Source organism: Paroedura picta, chromosome 15, assembly GCF_049243985.1.
Source record: "Paroedura picta isolate Pp20150507F chromosome 15, Ppicta_v3.0, whole genome shotgun sequence".
Classification (NCBI taxonomy): domain Eukaryota; kingdom Metazoa; phylum Chordata; class Lepidosauria; order Squamata; family Gekkonidae; genus Paroedura; species Paroedura picta.
The window spans coordinates 4,819,357-4,842,921 of record NC_135383.1 but is presented as its reverse complement, the minus strand read 5'-3'; the positions used below and the strand labels follow the sequence as shown (position 1 = coordinate 4,842,921).

Below are 23,565 nucleotides of genomic sequence, written 5' to 3'. Positions count from 1 at the left end.
TCGGACAGAGTGGCTCTGAAAGTGGTATAGTTTCAAAAATTAACAGCTGGGAGTGGTTTAAAAAAAGTTACTGACATGCCCAGCTTTATTTGTTGCACACAAGGAAACAACACAAAAAAACTTCTGTTGGGACCTGGTGAAACATGAAAAGATGCTAGAGCCTGTTGGCAGTGCAGATGTGTAGAGAGCTTCCTAAGTCACCAGTCTCTTCAGCCTTAACTCTATTTCCCAGTCCAGTTCCATCTTGCCATTCGACCCGAGGCTCTTTGATAAATAAGTTCAAACTCGATATGGTTCCATTCAAAGGTGGTGTAGGAAGCAAAGGGGAGGCAAACATTTCAGTAGCCCAATCCATGCAGCATGGCTGATTCAAACAGTTTACCCCACATCCCATCCCTAATTATTAGCCTCCTTGTTTGCAAGTAAAGAACTTTTGTGGAAGGGCAGAAAAATGCAGCACTCTATTGTAGCAAACAGGAAGCAAAACTGACAAATCAACTTTAGGCATAAAAATACAATTAACAGCAGCTTGTACAACGTAGCTTGCAAAAAGTGAGCGGTATACAATAAGTCATTTGTTGTGATTATTACAAATCATGTATGCCAAGTAGATTAAAATACTGGTTTACACAATACTGGACAGAATAAATGGTAAGTGCAGGAAAGCTCGTTCACTTCTGCAATGCAGGACACACTTCCGAGAGAGTAGAACAAATTGTGTAAGAGGTCTGGCCAGATGTACCCTTTGAGAATGCCCTTTTTACTCCAAAAGGAGCGTTCTGATAAAGAACAAACAAGCAGGCATTCTTTGCAAACACTCATAACTCGTGCTAGAGGAATGACTTATTGCTGCTTCTACACAAGAGAGGGAAGTCCACCTTGAGGTCAAATGATTAGTTTGTTTGTAAGGAGGCAACTGTGGAGTACTCCAATTCTATTTCTGCTTACCACTTCAAGCATGCTTATAATTTAAGAGCTGGTCCAAAACATTCACAGCAACTGCCTACCAAACTCAAGACTGTTGGGGAGGGGACACAGCCATAAATTGGTACGCACAATGAACTGAGTTTTTATGCCCGATTTTGTGCTTATTTTTACAAGCTTCATTGTAAAAGCTACAAGCTTCATTGGGCTGGTGTCCAGTATGTTTCCCAACAGCTACTGGCATTGTTTTGTTCAGATTGAATGAGGTTTTTGTTTTAATACATATGTGTGCGCATACAAACACTTACTGTAGGCTGCGATTTATTAGACCTAGAGCATCCTGCATAGTGCAGGCGGTTGGACTAGATGACCCATGAGGTCCCTTCCAACTCTATGATTCTAGAGGCCACGTCTGGCCTGGATCAAATTATAAGAACATCAGAAATATCATGCAAGGCTAGAAGGCCACCTTTATGCCAATAAAGGTAATCTGACTCCGACTGTTCCCACCCCTAGATCCTAACTGACTCGCTTATTTGTGACCGCATTTCACTGGTGTGGTCATGTCACTGTCAGCAACTAGCATCCTACAAAAATTTCACAGTAATTATGGTATTAAAGTTTTGTCACCCAAATTTTACCATGACAAATGAGGTATAGAAATGAAGCGTGCTGATGCTGTTCAGACAACATGGGACAGAAAACATCTGTTCCTAATGGCATTACATTCAAACTATAGTTTTGATGTTCTTCATAAGGGTGCAGGCGGGGCCCAGGCTGGGTGGAAAAAGCTTGAGTCGTCAGACAGCAGTCATAAGAAAAACAAGAAGCAGACGCGTTTCCCCACTGTCGGAAGGATCCCTGCATGACAGCAGCACACTACAGGACACAGAGGCAGGAACCAGCAAGAACTTGGCAAGAAACCGTGCCTTTCAGGGCCCCTGGGCTGCAATGCTGAGCCCTTGGTGGGACACAACTGCCCGTCTTCTCAGGAAAAGTGCTGAAAATTCAGGAAGTGGCTAACAGATTTTCAGCATATCCTCACACTAAGGATCGTCTAGGCTAATTTTAAAAAGGCCCAATGGTCTTCCCGTCTCTCCACTCCTAACTTGATGCTCGCTGTCTTCTTTCCCCACTTGGGCAAGAGGAGTAGAAGAAGCTAGGGGCAGGCACACGAGTCTTTTGAATGTGGACCCCATGATTCAGCTTGACCTCATCTCTCGCAAGTGTCAGATTACCCCACCACCCAAGAGAAGGTATCCCATCAGACTTTTTTCCAAGCAAATTAGGAACACATATGGGAATGTGCTAGTGATTGAGAGCTGGGCAAAAGCAGAGAGTGGTGGTCTTTGGAAGTGCATATTTTAAAAGGTGGGCTTAAAACCTGATAACCTTTACATTAGAAAGACTAGTTGGAGCAGCACCTATCAGCACCTATGTAATGAATATTTGAAAAATTTTAAACATTATTTTTGCAACTCAACCTTTGTGTCCCTAAGTTTTCTGGTTAGGTTGGGTTTTGGTTTTCCTTTTGGGTTTTGCTTTCCCAAGCAAGCCTCAAGACTGTAACCCTGGCAATTTCCATGGGAATAACTTCCCACTGAGATCACTGAAACTTAGTCGTCAAGTAGCTTGATCTTGAAACCCCACACAGTTTCCTTCAGAACTGCTGCATTCATTCTGATCTGTGAGCTCACAGATGGTTTAAGATCTCCTTAATCAGGTGACAATCATAACCATTAGGGGCAAGAAAGGCTTCTGTCCCTCGTTTACTGCAACATAAAAGGTAAAGGTATCCCCTGTGCAAGCACCGAGTCATGTCTGACCCTTGGGGTGACGCCCTCTAGCGTTTTCATGGCAGACTCAATATGGGGTGGTTTGCCAGTGCCTTCCCCAGTCATTACCGTTTACCCCCCAGCAAGCTGGGTACTCATTTTACCGACCTCAGAAGGATGGAAGCAACCTTGAGCCGACTGCTGGGATTGAACTCCTAGCCTCATGGGCAAAGCTTCCAGACGGATGCCTTACCACTCTGCGCCACAAGAGGCTCTCTACTGCACCATACAGTCACCATTATTATAACTATTTATTATACTTGTTGTCCACCCTATCTCCGTGGACTCAGATTACATAGAGATAAAAATACATACAAAAACAGAACACACAAATAAATAATAAGTAGTTAATTATTGTTTTAAAATTATTAAAAAGCACATTTACACAACCAATTGCCCAGTTCTTCTATTGGCTGGAGAGGACGCAAGTCCAAAGTCTCTTTTCACAGCCATTCTTACCCAAGCTGCCCCTCTTTGGCATGTTCCCTTTCTTCTTCTACAGCATCAATCCACCCACCATCAATTACTGGTACTTACAAACAAAAAGGCCAACACCAGTTTCACAGCCAATCTTCCCCTTGATCCTTCCGTGCCAAATCTACACCCATCCAAACTTCCATTTCAAATCACATAATGCGCTCCTAGGCATCTCATGGGGTCCTTCTTTAGGCCACTGCCTACTCCTCTCGATTTGGCCTATCCCTTTATGTGGGAGACCAATTCAGAAAGCATGAGTGGAAATACACACATGCATTCTTAATGATACACCCACCAGCCCAACTGCAAGGATGAATAAAGCCACTCCGTTGACTCTTTCACAAATGCAGTGGATCCCATTCGTTACCATCGACTGCCAGCGGCATCCTGTTAAACACTAAAACGCACAAAAGCTTTTCGAGGGCTCCTGATGCCACCCAACGCAGACACTTCAGAATTTCTTCTAAAAATGTGACATTCTCGAGTCAAATGGCTCTCACCCGCTGCCAGGGACTTTGCGAACAAATGGGCCATTCATCATGCATGTTTGTCAGAACACACCACATACAATCTTGTATTACTGCACTCTTAAGTGCACCTTGGGACGCTGTTTAAATTAAACATTACAGATTAAAGCTTCTCAAGCTTTAAAGTGTGCTCATAGGATAAAAGAATAATGCCTCGCTTGTATATTAATGCAGTAAAGGGGGGCATTTTTCACTAGCTTTAACGAACGCAGAGTAGGGCCCGGATGTAAATTATTGCTGAGCCAAGATGCATGCGTAGATGTAGGGGGGGGGGGCAGTCTGTGCTGTGCAAACATTTTAGCCACGTATAATCCCAAATGGCAAGGCTCTTCTCCTGGGACTTGCTCATATGCTTTTCTGAAAGGAGTTCACATAAGAGTTCACAAGGAGGGAGGTACCAAGGGATGGATAGGCCAGCATCACTGCTTCTGAGACAACCACTCCCAAGTTACCTTGTTCCAATCTTGTCGCACACCCAGATGCCTACTTGTGGCAAGAGGAGGATGGGAGTGTGCTTTTAAATCCCTGTCTACATTCTTCTCTGACTTGTCAAGACTAAAACGGGATCTTGGCAGCATAGCAAGACAGGGACTATCCTTTTGCTCCCAGCAACTCACTCTCTTGAATGAGGCCAACAGTAGTCTGTCTCAGTAACACCTAACTTGGGCCAGACCCATTTCCTGTCTGGATCAGAGGCACAGGGGACTCCCCTCCAAGGGCTCCTTCTATTTCAGTCTGCCAGATGCCCGAGGTCTTCAGAAGTGGTAGGAGAAGCTGCATTGGGAAACCACACTGTTTGTGACAGAGTCTAAATTATAATAAGCACTGGAAGGCTCATAAAATAATAGGAGAGAGCTGCTTCGTGTAGCGGTTCTAATCTGGAGAACCAGGTTTGATTCCCCACTCCTTCACATAAAGCCAACTGGGTGACCTTGAGCCATTCAGTTCTCAGAGATCTCTTTGCTTACCTACTTCAGAGTGTCTACTGTGGGGAGAGGAAGGGAAGGCAATTGTAAGCCACTTTGAGACTCCTTCAGGTAGTAATAAGCAGGGTACAGAAAAGCCAGCTCTTCTTTTTTCATAGGGTTTTCTACCCTCCCCCATCAATGGCAACTTTCTCTTTGGAAACATCTGCTCAAATTTCCCAAATAATTCTAAGCAGTTATGTCTGAGGGTCTTGGATGATGCAAACTAATGGCTAACTTGGATTCCAGAAACTGTGTGAGACTATACCTTGCTCGTTCATGTTCATGCTCCACAGATACTACAGTTGCAGTGATTTACATGCATGCACAACACAATGAACAAAATGTACAGATAAGAGGGGAAATTAAAAAAGGGACACATAATGATGAGAGACTACTGTCGAAAGCAGAAACTAAATCAGACATTAAGCTTGTCCCAAAGCCAAGTGATCACTTTGTGCAACTACAGAGCCTCTGGATTCTGGCCCGTGTCTGTTCTAGAACGTTGCAGGATTTCAATTTCCCGCACTGGTCGTAGGTTTCAGTCTGTATTTCAAAAGCCTCCCTCTAGTGAGGCTTTATAAGTTTGCTACTGAGCTGGGGGGAAGACAACTAGTTCAGAACACTACTGAAATAGACGGCCTCCTCAAAGAAGCCAGAATAAACCACCTCTAAACAAATCAACACACTCACCCAGAAATCCTTCTGAATAACTTTATTCACTTGCAATGCTTCTATTGAAAAGATGCCATACAATGACATTAGGCAGAAGGGCTGGGACTGATTATTACTACAGCCTTTTAAAGCCCTTCTTCTGAACCAGCTATCTGCCAGAGAATCAGAGGCCACATGGAGCCCCTTCCCTGCCAGAAAGAATTCTGCTCTGTCAGTTGTCCTGAGACTGCTGAAGAAAGGGGAAAGGACACAGTGGCATCTATCACTGGCCACAGGAATAAGGGGCCACAGGACAGTTCTACTGCTTTAATTAAAGCAGGGAGGAAGAAAAATCAGCCTGGCCCAATTCAGTACGAATTCCATCAATCTAATCTTCCTCTCCTGCCACTTCTCCTATACATTTTGTCTTTTTAGACACAAAGCCTTTGGACAGAGTGTATCTAGTGTTGAAAAGGCAGGATATAGACACTAGAAAAAATAATAAAATAAGCTGGTAACCCTAATTGGCCTTCGCATCCCAATTGTGATTCTGAAAGGTAACTTATAATGTTCATTCCGTCCCAAGACACTGTTTGAATTAGCTTCCGGGTGAGATTCAGTCTGACACCTTTTGATTTATATCACCTTCTCTGGACCAACTGCAAACTGGACTGACTTTCTGATTTGAATCAGCTTGCCGATTCTAATGATGTGGGGAAAAAAATTACACCACTCGTCTAAAAATCGAGAGGATATCCATTAAGTCAAAAGTTTGCACACAAATAATTCCATAATGGGACTGACTAGGGGGAATAAGGTCTTTAGCGCTTTATGTTATGGAAAATATTCTTAAGAAAGCGCAACTGAATTGTAAGAGCCGGTATATGTACAGAGCAAAGGAATTCCCAAGATGTCACTCCTATGGGCTGAGCAAGTCTAAATTACGGCTGTGTAGTAATGGTTATTCTATTACTGCTTGGTGCCCAGAGTTCTGTGGCAGAGCGAGCTTGCTAAATAAAAGTTATTATAGTGCACTTAGTTCAGGCAGCAGGAGTCATAAGAATGTATTTCAAGTGAAACACAGATAAAGACTGTGTGCTGTGCAAACATATTGGAGGCTCACCTGCCCAGAAGAAGAGTAAAGCTGCCCAGAGATGCAGCTCACAGCAGCGGTGCTCAATAACGTAGTAAGTTTTTATTCCTGCACTCTGCTCTTGTTGACGGCAAAGGTGCTAAGATCTTATTAATCATGGACTTAACCATCTACCAGGGATACAGCGGAAGGTGTGTTCATTGGTCATCAGCACAGCCTGCACGAGCCTCCATTATGACAGGAAGAAATGAGGCCGCCCAACGCAGAGAACAGGGAGGCCTGATTTGAACCCAATCTGGAATCCAGAGCGACTCCGGGGCCATTTGACAGGAGGGTCTTCTCCATCTCACCCAGGAACATGATACCCTATCACCAAGCCAAGACGCCTACCTGAAATGACAAGCTGGGAATGTAACTTCAAAACTTGAGTCCAATGGCACCTTTTAAGGCCAACAAAGATCTATTCAAGGTGTCAGCTTTCATGTGCAGCCACACTTCCTCAGACAAGCTGGGAGTGTCTAAGTAGTTACATCGATTCCTCTCTGCTGCTTTTTGTATGCATGAAGCACACAAAGGTCAAATTAGGTACCTGCACCCAGAGACTCCAACATGGTGTCTGCTTACACCTTTCCTGGCACCTTGCCAAGTGCTTTTAGAAAGCGGAAAGGGCCAAACAGGTGTTTGCAAAGCAGGACATATGATTGGCTATGCATATTAAAAGGCAATCCTGTCAAACAACTTCTGATTGAAATTTGAATTTATTATTTATCGTATGGCATGTGTGTAGTGCAGCCAGGAGACCCAAGAATTTTCTTGCAGCTGGGCAAGGGATGTTCCAAGGTGGTGTGACATCTCCTGCCTCCATGTCATGACCCCTAATGTTCCTTGGAGGTCTCCCGTTCCAATACTAACCAGGGTTAGCCCTGCTTAGCTTTGCAGATCTGACGGGATCAGGCTTCCACGGGCTATTCAGGTCGGAGCTCTGACTGAAACGCTGAACTCACCTTGCTCCCTGACGTTTTGTGATTGGGTTCACAGCCGTTTTGTGATTGCACCCACCACCCTATGTCCAAGGGGATCCTTGTACTAGACACGCAAAGGAGATAAAGGGGGAAAAAACACCACAAGCTTCAAGAAAAAAGGAAATCTAACAATTCTAATCTAAGCCATTTATACCCAAATGCATAGAGTTTCGAGGATCATTTCCAGTGCTAACTACATAACCCTCACTCTCTCACCCAAGTAATCTTGATTCTTAGAGCATTACAAACAATTATGCACTTAACAATGGAAAGCAGCTTGACTGATGGAGATATGGAGCATACACTGTTGAGCAGATCAAAAATAATTCATGTTTCCCCATCACTCAGGAGCAATAGGAGCCGAGAAGTACTAACCATTGAACTGAAAAAACTGTGCTAAGTCGAGCAATCTCTACAGAAAAGGAAACTGCTAAGCAGATAGTTCTAAGGAATAATATAAAAGGGAAACTTGTTACACAGAAGTCAGTTCCTCCTGTACAGTGATTTAAGACCATGTTCACCACCATACACATACACACAAGCACTGAAAAGCAATCAGGAGAGACATAAAGCTTGACCTTGACTGTATTTTCTCTCTCCGCCATCACTGCCATCCGCAACCGAATTTTCCCTTTGTTCTCAGCTTCTTCTTTGCAAAGCAAGCCCAAAGTGGTACAAGGTTAACGCAGGAAGAATTTCTAGTCTCACAGCTCAGTTCAGGCAAATAAGAATGAAGCGCTTAAACTGTGGGTGAGTGTGCAAGTGAGTGAAACTGTTTTCCCAACATCCGTGAATGCAATAAAAGGCCACATCCAAAGCTCTACAGAATGTACAACACAAATTTTTTAAAACTCAGGATTCAGTAAGGAGAAAGAACTCACGTTTTCTTTCAAACGATTGGCTTCTTTGCAAGCCAATCAAGGAAGAGAGGTCTAAATGGTGAAGAGCTGCCATTTTATAAGCCCTTGAATTTTCAATGGCACACAGAAGACAACGCAAGGAGTCTCCATTCACTACAGAAATCATGAGTGGCTAAAGTGAAGGGTCTAAGCCTACAAGATATGTCTTGAAGAATACAGGATGCACCTAGAAGCTTTTGTGAATGTTTTAGGACTGATGTACCAATATATGATGTTCCATAGTAGCTCAAGCAAGAGACGCAAACTTTCATATCTAACGTGACTGCTGCAGCTTCCGTTTCAAGATGGGACCCAACAGCCACAGTCCTCATCATGCAAGGGCAGGTGCCACACTGGGGAACACACCTCAGAAGAAGTACAGAGAGCCTGTCAGAGACCTACATATGGCTCCCTAGCCAGAGAGTATCATTGCCTGATAAAGTAAAAAGCTTCTAAAGGCAAGGCTTTTCATACTCAAAACGTATAGCACGAAAAAGTCTGAAAACTTCTTCCAATGGAAAAATTGGGAAATATTAAGTGCTGAAAAATATCTCCCAAAGTATTTTTTTCTTTCTGAGTGAGAAAAAGTCTTATTTTACAAAGCATTTCATTTATTCCAAATACACAATATGAAAGAGACTCTGGACTTCCTCAGCTTTTTCTTAATAGAATTTTGGGGAGCATAGTGGAAAAGTACTGTAGACCCATGCAACATATTCAAGATTTTTGTTTAGTGGTAAATATTTGGCAGCAGTGAATGTACTATGTGCTTAATAACAATACATTAGCAGAGAGCTCATATGAATTTTCAGTGTTTTAAAGTATACCTTAATTTCCAAAGATGCAGGCAGCTTTGCCTCCTGTGAAGCGAGACTTTCAAACAATACATTATCTTTTGTCAACTTGTTTTCTACTTTCAATGTTTATTTTTTCCTTACATCTCAGATGGCAAAAAAATTAATGATACATGAGCTATGGTAACAGGATGCAGAAGTTCCCTACTGTTTCATAGGTGAATTCATTTTCTATAAGAGAAATTACTACTTTTAAATGTCATAAATAAGCCAAATTTGGCATCCTATCCTTATTTATGTCACATGACTAGTACTGCAGGTATGATAGGATGATATGAAACCCTCTGTGGCTTCAAAACCTTGAGAAATTTTACATTTCTAATCTAGAAGGATCCAGGTTCAAATCCCCACTGAACCACAAAAGCTTGTTGTGCTACCATGGGCCAGTCACACACCCATCCTAACCTACCTCACAGGGGTGCTGTGAGGATAAAACAGTGAAGGGATAATGCTGTGAGCAACTTTTGATCCCCACTGAAGATCAAAATTTGTTCTATACCAGAAAGTCTTGGTACGACAGACAAAAAGGAAGGATTCAAACCCAATGACATCCTGGCTCACGGCCTATTTTTCATCTCCAAATGCTGCCTAGTTTTTCTTGACATGCGATCTGTAGACCAACTGAACTCTACTTCAGCTTATACCAGAGTTCCTCTCAAACCTTTGGTTTCCAGCCTCCTGATCAAATAGAATTCGTGCCAGCTTCAATCCAGGGTCTATTTAATATGTAAAAGTCTTTTTGTTAATGCTTAGGAGCTTGCTTGAGGCACAGCAAGATCGGGCCTTTAAAGTTTTTTTTTTTTTTTGCATAAGCAGAAGTGCTCTGTGCCATCTTACTGCTGCCACTCACTAGGGCAGGGACTACCAAACCAGGGATCCACGGACCTTCAGGGGTATGTGGGTACTCTGGAGGTAGTCTGTGGCCTTTCCCTTCCTGCCTTAATGGACTCAGCCACAAGTTAGGGAACCAGTCGCTTCCATTGATCCCCCTCCCAAGCATGAGTGAACTCTCTTGTAGTTTGTGCACACAGGAAGGAGCGGAGCCTGCACACCTACTCCTGGTTTAAACCACCTCCTGCCTCTCCCCCATAAACCCTCCCCGAGCCCGCCTTGGGGCACTGTGGGCACTGATGTCACTTCCAGTGACATTTCACTTCCTCAAAGCCTGCAAATTATTTCAGGGGCTCCTCCATGGTCAAAGGGTTGAAAAAGGCTGCACTGGGTGATGTTTCTAACAGAAAGAGTGATTTTTTTAAAATGCTATTCAGTTTAGACCAAGCTCCCTCTTAAAAATAAAATGGTTTTAAGATAAAAACCCTAATTTTGTTCTGCTCTTGGTCTTATCTGGCAACCCAGTTCACAACCACCTGAACTGAAGCTCATTTTAACAAGGAGGAAAGTATTATACAACAAGCCGTGCATTGTATTTATGATTGCAGAAAATCATGGTTATTTATGGTATCAAACAGACAGCATGGCCATTCAATTTCCATTTCATGGGAAAAACAGTTTTGTCTAGTAATTACTATATCTTTGCTTCTGGAAGACATTGAGCATTTAACCCATAAACCAGCACACTTAGCAGCTTTTAAGCAAAAGATGTTGCTTAAGATCCTTGCATATATTCGAAAAGTCAAACAGAAATCCCTTATTTCAACAATTGACCCATTGTGTCTAAGCACGTATAGCTGTGTAGCCCAAAGGGCTGCATGACCAAAGGTTTTATATTATGCCCCTAGGCACCAAAAGGCCTTATTTGTTTGCAAACCAATGTATCTAAAATCATTACAAGAACCAATTAGGATACATCTTCAAGAGATGTATGAATTACAAGGGAAGAACACTGATTTACACAATTTTTCATGGCAATTTAAACACAAACTTTACAATCATCTTGATATGAATCTATCTATCCAGACTACCATGCCCTGGGGCATTACATTATAGGTATTACACTGCACCAGTTTGAACCTGGCTTGTGGGGCTACTGTGCACATAGGCTAAACGACTAGGGAGGGGGTTAGTTCTGCAAATGACTTTAAGCCTAAATGCCTATTTTTTTTTCCTGAACTAAGGATACAGACTTGTAGATTCTACCTTCTTCTGCGCAATTCCATAGAAAACGCAAAGTTGTGGCAAATGAGAGCAAGTGAAGATTTGCCCTTGACAATTAACACGAAAGACTGTAATAACCTTGAGAGGCTCGTTTGCAGGGTGGTTTAAAAACTATTGCTTATAACAGTAAGAGGAAACTTTAACAGGATCAGCTCAGTTCCACATTCCCAACTGTTTATCATCTCCAGCTTTGCTGAATGATTTCGTTTTTTTATAAAATTACCCAAAGCTATGCAAAGTTTGTGGGGACAGAGTAGACTAACAGTGTAATTCAGTGCTCAGTTCCTCTACTTCAAGCCCAACCATTTCAGAGGGCTTGGAGTAGAAGGATGCACTTTTGAAGACCTAGGTGCCAGCGCAGATGCGATCTCCGACACATGACCAAGAGCAGCCTGAAAGATTCTACACAGTCTACCACCACTCCTCTTATGGGCACATGGCCCTACGCATGAGTTATACCAGCAGCCATTAACTATGGCTGCTGTGGCGGAATAGGCCTGTTCCGGCCTGCCCTCCAAGGTTTTTCCCATGGGTCAGGATTCCCAACTTCCTTTCTAGTTGTCAGGTATTCCCCTCTGTGTCTCCTGCTGCCCTCCACCTGGTCACCATTTGCTGCCTTGTATGCCCAGGAGCAGCCCTCTCTCAACTTTACCATTGAGAAACCCCCAAAACAAAGAAACCCTGGAAGTGGCATGATTGTGCAGAATATGGTTGGGAAGCATAGCTATGTACATGCCCCACCTAGGGCCCCACCTCTTCCTCCTCCCCCCTCCAGGCCCATCATTGGCCATTTTGGAGGTGGGGGCCAGGTCAACATGACTATATATGGTTATATCACGTCTTTAGAAAATATATAAAAATAATTAACTCCCATCCATTCCAGAAACCCTTCCAGGGCACTCAAACAAGCCCCAGGGTTTCAAGAAACCCTGGTTGAGAAAGCCCTGGAAGAACAGCCCCTTGCCAACTTCTCCTGGAGCTCCTTTTAAACTAGCATGTACAAGACAGTAGAGGTGTATGTGATACAGAGAACTACTACCAGCACCCAAAGTTATGGATTAACTTCTGGAAACCCAAACCTAGAAATGCCTTTCAAACAGCAGTACAGACTTGGGTCAGAAACCAAAAGGTTTTAGTCATACTTAAAGGCTTGGATATGGATAATAGGATTTATTAGTTTAAGGAAAGATGCAGACACTGGGTCTTCTGCTTATGAAAGGTGCCTTACTTTCAAAAAGTCTGGCATGTCTGGTTTGAGAAGCTCAAAATCTGTCCTGGGCAGCCAGGTCCCAGGACCTCTGAATCCCACACATTTACTTCTGGCATTTCAGCTTTTAAACACCAGGTGAACTACCAGAACCAAGCCCCACATAATCCTACTTAAGTCACCAACATGTACAAATCTGGCTTACAACATTTATCTACTTTGTGATTTACCTTGATTTGAGGGGAAAAAACATGTACAAGCAAAGAGAAGGCACACAATACACATGAGAAGGGCAGAACAAGGATTTCACGCATACCTCAGTAACTAAGAGAGCTAGCTTTAATACCTGCGTATCTGTTTTTATTTCACAAAGGAGGTTGCACTTACTCTTCACCCCCTCCCACTGCACACACACACCTCTAACCAATAAAATCCCACTCCTTAGAGCTGCTGCACAAAAGAATTGCCCTCTGCGAGCAAGGAAACATCTTCAGAATCATCTATAATCGCAATCGCTCCTTTCTTCTCTGGGGGATGGGACTGGCTCACGTGCTCTGAATAACCTAATCATCGCTGCTAATACAGCAACAAATGAAGGAGAAACCAGTCCCTATGAGCTTGCACAACATTTACAGGCCACAGCGCAACAAGCCGTAGACCATTATTCCCTGTCATTTCAGTATGCACGACATAAGATGCCACACCGATCCAATACATTCAAATGCAAAGATGACAATTAAAACAGAAAAAGCGCCCGGCATCCTAGGTTACTATTTCCAGAGATGGGTGGCAAGTGAGATATCGCCAGCAATAACAAGCACTGTATACATACAAAAACCAAATATCACAGCTGTACCTGACAAGACTTTTCATATAACATCAGACGCCACTGTTAGCGATCAGATTCCACGATTCAATTACTGAAGACAAATCCTATTTTTAAATGCTGCGAAACAGAGAGGAGCAAAAAATACTCTTCCATCTCACTGCTCAGCCGAAAAAGCCATTAGGATGTGTTAGCACCAGCTACTGTACAAAATATATTTTGACCATTAAACATATTGATTTAGCCCATTGTAGCAATGCAGTACGTCCTATTTCTCCTCAGGATGACGACAGAATGCACTAATTCGTTATAGGATTCTTGCAACGTAGCCCCCGTCTAGCCGAGTCACGAAATAAATCTGTGCAATAAAAGGACACTCTTACAATAAACAGGGCCCAGCACACATACCGTCAGGTTTTTTGGGATACATTTCCTTCATTAATCTCTCTTAGCAGCATCACCACTCACTCTGCATACTCCTCTGTCTGATCTTCCCCCTAAAAAAAAACACCCCGTCACCTGGCAAGAACACGTCTTTTCAGGGCAATTCCCTCCCCCTCCCCTGGTATTTCTCAGGGCTCTTTCAGCCACATCCCAGCACACGCAAGAAGCAAGCAGCGATATCTGTGTTTGTAGCAATCACGGTTGCAAAGGAGGAACTGGAGGAGAAGGCAAATAGATAAACCAAAACGCTGACTTCTATTATCTACTGCACCACAAGCACAGACATACTGCATCAATGGCCCCAGTTCATAACAATCGCAGTAAAGGCACATCAGGAAGGGAAAAAATCCACACACAAAAAAAAATGCATTACTCACTGGGTTTTATTCTTTGGGCTTCCTCAGCATGCAATTCTTTATGCTTTACAAAATGCAGTAGGTATGGCAAGGAGATTTTTTTTTTCTCTCCTTGCCCTTATTTCATTTGATGCTGCTGTCTGAATACCACTGGACACCAGAAAGAAGGACAAGAGACAAAATCAGCCAGAACATTGAGAGCAAATATTTCATGGAAGCCTGGTTATCCTATTCACTCTCGTTCACATCTCTCTGCCTCATGTATCCAGGCACGGGTGGTACTGGCTCCCTTGGGAGGCTGTAGCTAGCAGCTGAGGCACAAACTAAAACATGGCATGGATGTCAAGGAGCCGATGACAGAAAGCACAAATATATTCCTATATAATAGTGGGGGCTTTTCTAATAGATGCACATGAAGAGCAGCAGCTACAAACAGAGAGCTTTTTGTTAGAGCTCTGAGCACACAATATCAAAAACAGCAACCCAGCTCAAAACTCAAACCTGACAGCTGTCGACTGCTTTTCTAAAAACATACCGCAGCAACAAACCAAGCTGTTCCCCTCACAAAACCCCACAGGGTCTCACACCTGAAGAAGCTATTTCTAGCCACCAATGCCTTGCAAATACTTCAAACAAACTTAAGATGAATGCTTCTTAAACCCAGGGATACGCAGGTGATCCATTATACAAAGGGCCTGGAGTCTCAGTGAGAAAGGTGGATAAATAAATCGTGGCAACTTGCAGCTATGAAGCAATTCGAATCCATGACCCTGCAAGTAGGAAGCTCCAATAACTTACAGCTTCCCCCTACATAGCAGGAATTCAATTCCGATCTGTATACATGTTACCAACCCTGATTCAGGAAACGTAGTACTATTGGTTAAGGAATAGAGATAACCTTTTCACCCATGTGAGAACTCAGACAGGAATTGGAGGTAGGGTTGCCAGCCTCCAGTGTGAGGTCAACAGATCTCCTGACTACCAAGGCTAGTTCCTGGGGAAAAAACTGGTGCTTTGGAGGGTGGGGATGGCATTGTACCACGCTGAGGTTCCTCTTGTATCCCCACCATCAAATTGGCAGGAATTACCCAACCCAGAGGTAACAAGTGGCAGGATGGCACTGTAGCAGGGATCATTACAAGTTCAGATTTGAAGAACTGAGAGCACTGGGTTTTTTTAACATTAGAAGGTAGCAATCTTAAGATATTCACACAGAGCATCAGGAAAACCTGATTACCGATTATTTTTCAAGATACAGCGCTATTTTGTCACCTTCTGAATCAAACCACATAGTCAAATTCATTGGTTTAACACCATTTGTACAGCTGATTGTGGGATGATGCCAGGTGCAAAACAATGCTCAGAAAATAATGGAATACTTGTGGGTTTTTTATTCCATAGGACATATTCCTTTCTTATTTTCTCATGGAATCAAAGCAAGATGCAAGCATGATCCCCAACATTTTTGAGCCTGTTGGCACCTCTGTCAACATGGCTACCACGGGAAGTGGAACCAAACGCAAAATGACTGCTGCAAGAGGTGAGGGCAAGCACAATAACTCTCCCTTCTAGTTTTGCAAAAAAGAATGGCAGAAGGTGAATATAGCCTTAAGGAAAGCTGGTGTGTGTGGGGGGGGGGTGATGGAAAGAAGGGGAAAAGTCACTGAAACCCCAAGCAAGCCCTACCTTGTAACCACCTAGTCCACTTTCTGAACGTTCAATGGGCACCAGAAGCAAGTAGTGGTGGGTGCTATAGCATCCATAGGTGCCCTTACTGAGGAACCTCAGATTAGTTTACTGTTTTAAAAATCATAAAGTTTAACAGCATTTATATGAAAATAACTCCAGTGCTTCCAAGCAGACCAAGCTTAGCAAGAAAAAGCATGGTTGATCTCATAAAAATGATAACAGAAGTCAACAGTTCAGAGAAAATTATAAATAAGTATATTCATAACCAGATATGAGTAACATGTGCTTTTTCAATACATTGGGGAACAGCAATTTACCCAACTGCTCTCTATTTAATACATTCCAGAACTTCCGTATTTTTCTACAATTGATGAAAATTAGTCTGCGCTAACAGATTGCTAATTTAAGCAGCAGCCTATTTCAAGCTAGCAGAATTTTCTTTTTAAAAAAATCACTCTTGCCCCCTAAAATAATTTCCAGGCAAGCACAGTAGTTTAAATATGGTGCACTGTAAACACCAGACAAACAAAAGTAGAATTTTAAAAGAAAAAAATCAATTAAACCAACATTTGCAAAAATTGTTGAAGGCTCAGCTCTAGTTATATCCAGTGGGAAAATATAGCAAGTAGTAACATCTATTGAATTTTTACTGAAGATTTCATCCTGTGTGACTTTTTAGATGCTGCTGAAGATGGCACTAATTGAAAGTAAATTGTTTTACATGCAAGTGGCACTAATATTTGTGCATAACATAATTGCAATATAGCTCCCAAGCCTAGTTATGGACTGATCCTAGCCTATATCATTTATTGGCTGGAAATCGATCAATACAGCCAGCTCTTGTTTTACCAGGTTCCCTGGAAGATCCCCAATCTACAGAGAATAGAATTAATTCACTAAATTCTAAGAAGTCAATTTTTTAAAAATATCACCCACTAAGCATATTTTACCAGGCAGGTTTTTCAATCAGTTCAAGCATGACTCAACCTGACCACTAGCACATTGACAGGGTGAGCATTATACTCATAAGCAAGGAACTAGGTCAATCAAGATGCGCTAATCTTTTATTCTATATATATATATCCATAATTTATAACTTGACTGTCTAATCAAGGGTCCTTTGCCAACTGTCTAAAGAAACTATTTTAACTAATTCCTTAATAATATGGCATCACTTTGAGATACTGGACACTATTTCCACATACTTGGGATAACCACAAGCATTTTTATATGATTAAAACATACAATGCTGAGATAATACAGCTTTTCTTGCTAAATTTGACACCTGACACAAACTGTCTGAATTAGCCAGACTTGGTCTTCCAATAGCCCTAACAACAATGGGTAATACCCCAAGCATGAAATCTCAGTATTGTTCTTTAAAATAGCAATCCCCAAACCTGTGGGCCGCAGACCACATGTGGTCTGTCGACTAACTGGAGGTGGGCCGCGAAGGACGCCTTCTCCCCCCACCCCCCGTGCCCACAGTGCCCCAAAGCGGGCTTGGGGAGGGTTTATGGGGGAGAGGCAGGAGGTGGAAGGAATGGTCCTATCGACATAGAGGGGTCAAATTCTAGGTATCTGCTGATAGCAACTCACTGTAAATGGCCCTTCTCAGACTCCATAAGGCTGCAGACATAAACAACATCCAAACAAAAGATGCTGTGGGGAGTCTCCAGGATACTACTGTGCAATCCTGGGTCTGATTTTACAAATTTTGGCTCACATATGCAAGCTCACAGCAATGTTTCATCTAAGAATTATGGACGAGGAAGTGTCCCCGATCTTACTTTTAATATTTACAATATGTCAACAGCTTAACTTTCCCACTTCTTATTATCACCTTCCTATTGTGCTATACTACAGGATGCTCGCATGCTGTTTGCGTGACACTTAAGTACAGCAAAGGTAATTTAAGGTCAAAACACAATAAGAAATCTGCCAAATAATGCTGGAAAACTTGTACAATTTTATAGAGGTCATACAGACCAAGGAAAAAGAAAATGGTAGGCATCTCGGCTTCTGTTTACACAGGGGTGGAGCAAAATCAAAACGGGGAATCTCTGGACCAAGGGACTAGGTCTGAGAAATTAAAAATTATCCCTAGACTCACAAACTACCTACTACTCACTCACTGAGAGCCAGCTTGGTGCAGGGGGTAGGAGCACCGACTTCTAATCTGGCAAGCCAGGTTTGATTCTCTGCTTTGAGACTCCTTCTGGTAGAGAAAAGCGGCATATAAGAACCAACTCTTCTTCTACTGAATAAGCAAATGGGCCCCATGTCAGACACTTTACCCTCCCCAGCAGGCCCAATCTACCAGTTCCCCTGGAGAGATGCTGAATCTGTGGCTAAATAACAGTAAGCAAAACAGTAATCAATAATACCACATGGATTTATATAGTATTACCTCAGAGAACCAAAACTTTATTAGCACAGGTGATGAAGTAATCAGATCATCACTGCAGGCAGAGCTACAATACAAAGTCAACAATGTAAGGTGACATGCCAGAAAGGATTGTGGCAATTGGCCCTAGGTTTGTATTGTAAGAGTCAGTCACCACTTAATTGATTGTAGGTAACTGCACTTGCCTACAGCTCTTACCAAATGTGTAGCAATGTACAAAATGCTGGCTTTCTGCTCCAAACAACTACATTATAACTAAGTGGGAGGAAGTATGCCATCTTCCTTAACAATTTATAAAATTTCACTGGAGCCTATTCATCTTAATCCTGCTTTCCATTCACCACAGAACTTAAGACAACACAAAATTCCCAGGTGGTCTCCCATCCAGGCACTGAGCAGCCCCATATTTGCTCAGCTTTAGCAAACTGGTTGTATCAACCATACCCTTGAACTAAAGCAAATTCCAGTCAAAATCAATGTGTGACACTTTTGACTGCATTCTCAACTAATCATCATTCACAACTTCAGAACAGTTCGATCCCCAGGGAGTTTCTCCAGGCAGGTGTACCAATTCCCTGCTCCACTTGGTTTGCATGAACCACAAGCTGCTGCAGCATCTAAATAAGGCAAATAACAGGTACTGCTAAAACCCATTCTGCCTCTAAACCAGAGCTGGCAACCAGATCTTGAAGCAGGTTTCCTATTCTGTTTCGCAGGCAAGTCACAGCCACTGAAAACCAAGGAGACAATGAAATGTACTGGCACAGGAAAAGCAATTTTCAAATGGCAGGTCCTGGTTCAACTGTGCTGTCTTAGAGAAAATGCTACTAAGCAGGAGCTGTAGCATAGCAATTTTTTCCCTGTACGTAAGATACCAAAAACCAGCATATGTATCATGCAACAGATAAAGTGTGCACATGCAAATGTTAACATTTAAATGTTAACTTGAATGAGGTCTTCCTAGGATGACACAAATCGCCCCATTAGGATTGCCAACTCCCCAGCACAAGCAAGGAGGATCTCCCAGAATTACAACTTGTCACCATACTACTGAGATCAGCTCCCCTAGCTTTGGAGGGTGGGAACTATGGCATAATACTCCACTGAGGTCCCTCTCCCAGTTCCAGTCCCAAATATCCAGGAAATTCCCAATCTGTATTTGGCAACTCTAGTTTACATAGGTCAGGTGCATTTGGATGTACCGGCATTTCAAGCGGAAATGCCAGAAAATTAATATACCAGTTCCTTAGCCAAGACCTAAGTTTACAGTCCAGTAGCATCTTTAAGACCAACAAAGATTTATTCAAGGTGTGAGCTTTCAAATGCAAGAACCTTTGTCAGACTAAGAACTGACCATCATAACAGTAGGAATAGAATGATGGTCAGTTCTTAGTCTGATGAAGAGTGCTTGCATAAATCTTTGTTGATCTTAAAGGTGCTACTGGACTCTGATTTTATTGTGCTACTTTAGACCAACACGGCTACTCATTTGAATCAATCTAAGTTTGCTAGCCTTCACCCACAAATCTTGACATCCTATATTTCTCAGCATGCTACCATCCATACTTTCTTTTTCTGAAGCTTGAAGGCAACCATTAAAAAAAAATTAAGACTTTGGTTTAGCAGCTGCGACTGAAACTCTGGACCACTTCCTTTCCATAAAAGACTATTGTAATAGTCACACTGTTAAAAGTAGAAGCATGACTGCATTTGGAACAATGTTTTACTGCCACTAGACTGCTAAGTGATTCAGTTTAAAAGCCAATAAATATGGCCTTACCACAGATGTTAAAAGGATTATCATTCATTAACTTTAAAACACCATGACGCTTTTTTCTTCATCGTTCTTATATTTAAATATTTTTCACAAGATTTAGACCCGGCAATAGATTGCAAACACAGTCAAGGACAGAAACAAAACAAATTAAAAAGCGGTAAGATAGGAGTTCAATCCTGTGAAACTGAACAACAAGAATTCCCAAATGTATCCCTTTCTGATACTTACTGTCTTCACCAGGACACGGCATGCCCGGCCTTTCAGGAATGCTGGGGAAGACTGCAACAGAATGACATTTTTTTATTATTCAATGATATCTCTAGCTAGTCACCATTTTAGAAAATAACTTACAACGTAAAAACCCTATAAAACACTAAAAAAAATCTAGTCCCATAACAATGCCGAGAGGGCGTTAAAGCTTATTTCCTCTCACTCCACTTTCCTCCCTCCCTCCAGCCCCAGCATACACCTGCCCATGTCCACTGGCCTGACACGAAATTTCAACAGATTATACAGGAAGATTCCAACTCTGTTAGTTTCAGAATCTGATATCTGCATGGAAGCGACATGGAACCAGTACAGAAAATGGAAGGAGGGGAAGCATAGGACCACTAAAAGACAGCTGGTAAAAAGAAACCTGACTTTTTGCCTCTCTGATGGCCACCAGTTTGAGCAACAACTTATTAGACAAGAGCCTGCTAATGTGAGGATTTCAATGTCACTTTTGACTGCATCCAGTTTTCATTTCTGCCCCGTATAACCTCTTGTGCTGTTTAGCCTTTTTGTTTCACGATGTAAAAACATTGGTAACAGAAAGGTTAGACCCCGCCTCTCCCTAAGAGCAGCCAATGGGAGCTGACAGAACGTTTGCGAGGGAGGCTGTTGAAAAATGGCAGTTAAGAGAACTGAAGACAGCAGTTAGGCAGTCAAGAGGGTGTCTGGCTCAGTGAAATTGCAGAAAAGAGCTGCTTAAACCTGACTAAAATGAGTCAGTTTGTAGCGCAGGGTCCCAAATGTTGGAAGACGTCAACTGAAAAGAAGCTTTGTAACTTTTGCCTGATCTAGTCTAATGTTATGTTTGAATCAGAAACAAAAGTTAACTTCCTAGTTTAATCCTGTGGCTGGCTGTCTCAGGGAAAGAAACACATACATGAGCTAAGATCTCAGCAGAAATATAAATATAAATATATTAGGGTACAAATAATGGATGGCAGCATGTGAATGAGGCAAGTGTTTGAGTTCTGTGCAGTGTCTGGATGAGGTGGCATTATTAAACGGGGCCAAAACTACCCTGTCTCTTGGTATCTCTGTGAGCAGGAGTATGTGAAATAGTCATGGCTCTCTCTATTTTATAAGAGACAAGATAGCTGATGACACACCTGATCTACCTGTAACCCTAAACGAGAGAGAGAGAGCGTGCTTGTGAAGGGTGGAAGGCACTCTGTGGGAACAGGGTGAATCACAACATGCTTCCCCTGTTACGACTTTATATCTTTGATGGTACAATCTGGTCTTAAAAAGCTAATCACATGATGCATTTAAGGGTGCCACAGGATTCTGTTTTTTTTCTGCTCAGGACTCAGCTGTCCCTTGATAATTTACTAATCCTGTATTTCTCGTAACAGTTAAGGCATCTTCAGACAAGACACTTGCCGTGAATAATAAGCCCTTCATCCCTCTGCTGACAGTACAAGCGGAACGCTTCTTCCAGTTCCATCTGAGATGAAATGGTACATGGGTCACCTGTCAACAACAAAACACAGAAAAATTGAGAATAGGACCAGCTGTGGTTTCAAGCTGTCAAAAGTGTGCCATACTGCCAAAATGCCAGGCCCAAAACTCACATTGTTAAGGAAGAAAATCACGAGCCTTGGAGATCAGAGTGTTACTTGTTGAAAGAGAAGTAGTGTTACTAGAAAGGCTAGGGTGAAGAAAGGACCACAAAGCCTCCCCCCAGGGCTCATTCTAAGCATCAACCCATTACACGTCACACGTAACTGCCTCAGACAGCCTCCTACCTATTGCTACAAAGAAGAGCTAAAAGCACACACCCTCCTCAATGTAGACCCCCATACACAGCCCCTTGATCCTCAGAGAGAGTATTTTACCAAAATCATAATAGCAACAATATACTGCCCTAGCATTTCAGCACTTTTTTTTTCAAGTGGGAATGTGTAAACTGAAGGCTTTGTGTACAAACAGCAGATCACTGCATGCAGGCCCTTAGAACTCCAGAGTATGGAAGGCACACTTTAAAAGAGAGGCAATAGGTAAACGGCAAACTATGGAACATCTTTGCTGCATTAACTTTTGCATTGCTTTAGTTCTGACTGACAAGAAAGACAGGCCACCAGACAGTCTGTTCAGCCACAATCAGCAGGCTCCTCCATTATTATGTGAAGACAGTGTTTCCTAAACAAACCTCTAACTGAACACATCATAGGAGATCAAGTAGAAGAAAACAGAACATTCACTTACAGAAGAAGACTACACCATCCATTTATTACCTGTTTATCCTGGTCTTAAAAGGGAGCTTGTCAAGTAGCTCAAAGCACATGTCTGAAAATCAGTGCAACACTGTGCACTGTTTTATCACATCACACTGTCACCCCTTCCTACAAGGATACCAGGATGGCAATACAGTCAGGTGAGAGAAGGTTACTTGCTCTGGGTTACAGCAGGCAGAACTCATTAATATTTGTCAAAGCCCTGGAATCCACCAGCTGGGCAAAGCTACAAGACAGCTCTCTCTGTGGCAGACCAATCACAATTGCAGGCTGCATTTATAACCCATGTATTTGGCGGGGGGGGGGGGGGAAGTGCTATCAAGACTCTGGGGTTTTCAAAGCAAGAGACCAACAGAGGTAGCTCACCATTATCTGACTGTGTGTAGCAGCCCTGGATTTCCTCAGTCATCCGTTCAAATACTAACCAAGCCCAACCCTGTCTAGCTTCCAAGATCGAGCTAGCCTGGGCATCCAGGTCAGGGCATACATGGGGTGGGGTACCTGCTCCTAAAGATCCAAATTCCACAACTGAAATTCCAACACCAAAACCAACTGCTACAAAAAGACTTGATTATAGCAGCCAATGAAGACCACTGACTTACAGAGGAGGAGGAACATTGAGGCCAAAACAGAAGTGGTGATTATGCAGCTAATTTTTACTCAGCAATTTATGCCCGTGTTCTTATTCAGCTCTGGACAGAAATGGCTGTAGTCTGAGCAAGAACAGAGAGAAAACTGGACTTCTTGCCTTAGAAAATGGGGGTCAGCTTTTGATGGGAAAACTGGAAAACAGGAAGGGAGGAAAAGATTGCCCTGAGCTACATTCAAGACAAGAATTAGTAGGCAATGTAGACTCCCTATGACTACTGAGTCAGGAGATTTAGAACCAGTCCAATATCAACCGGAAGGTCGTTTATTTACCTTTGGCCCAGCCCTGCCCTGCCACAGTGAACACCTAGCCATGCTCAAATGGAAACCAGATCATTC

General features: G+C 42.6%; 1 protein-coding gene across 8 annotated transcripts in view; it reads right to left on the bottom strand.

The window, feature by feature from the left end:
- The window catches only part of PRKCZ (protein kinase C zeta), a 70,078-nt gene that overhangs the window by 37,899 nt on the left and 8,614 nt on the right, over window positions 1-23,565 (bottom strand). For 3 of the 8 annotated variants that reach the window (XM_077311957.1, XM_077311958.1, XM_077311956.1), the window contains exons 5-6: window positions 21,725-21,814; window positions 20,300-20,350 (exon numbers count right to left, since the gene is read on the bottom strand). In XM_077311957.1, the coding sequence (XP_077168072.1) occupies window positions 20,300-20,350; window positions 21,725-21,814 (141 nt within the window). Of the gene's footprint in view, window positions 1-13,428; window positions 13,582-13,806; window positions 13,950-14,219; window positions 14,479-20,299; window positions 20,351-20,713; window positions 20,866-21,724; window positions 21,815-23,565 lie in introns of those variants that run through there. The other 5 variants (XM_077311961.1, XM_077311962.1, XM_077311963.1 and 2 more) reach the window with 5 other exon arrangements.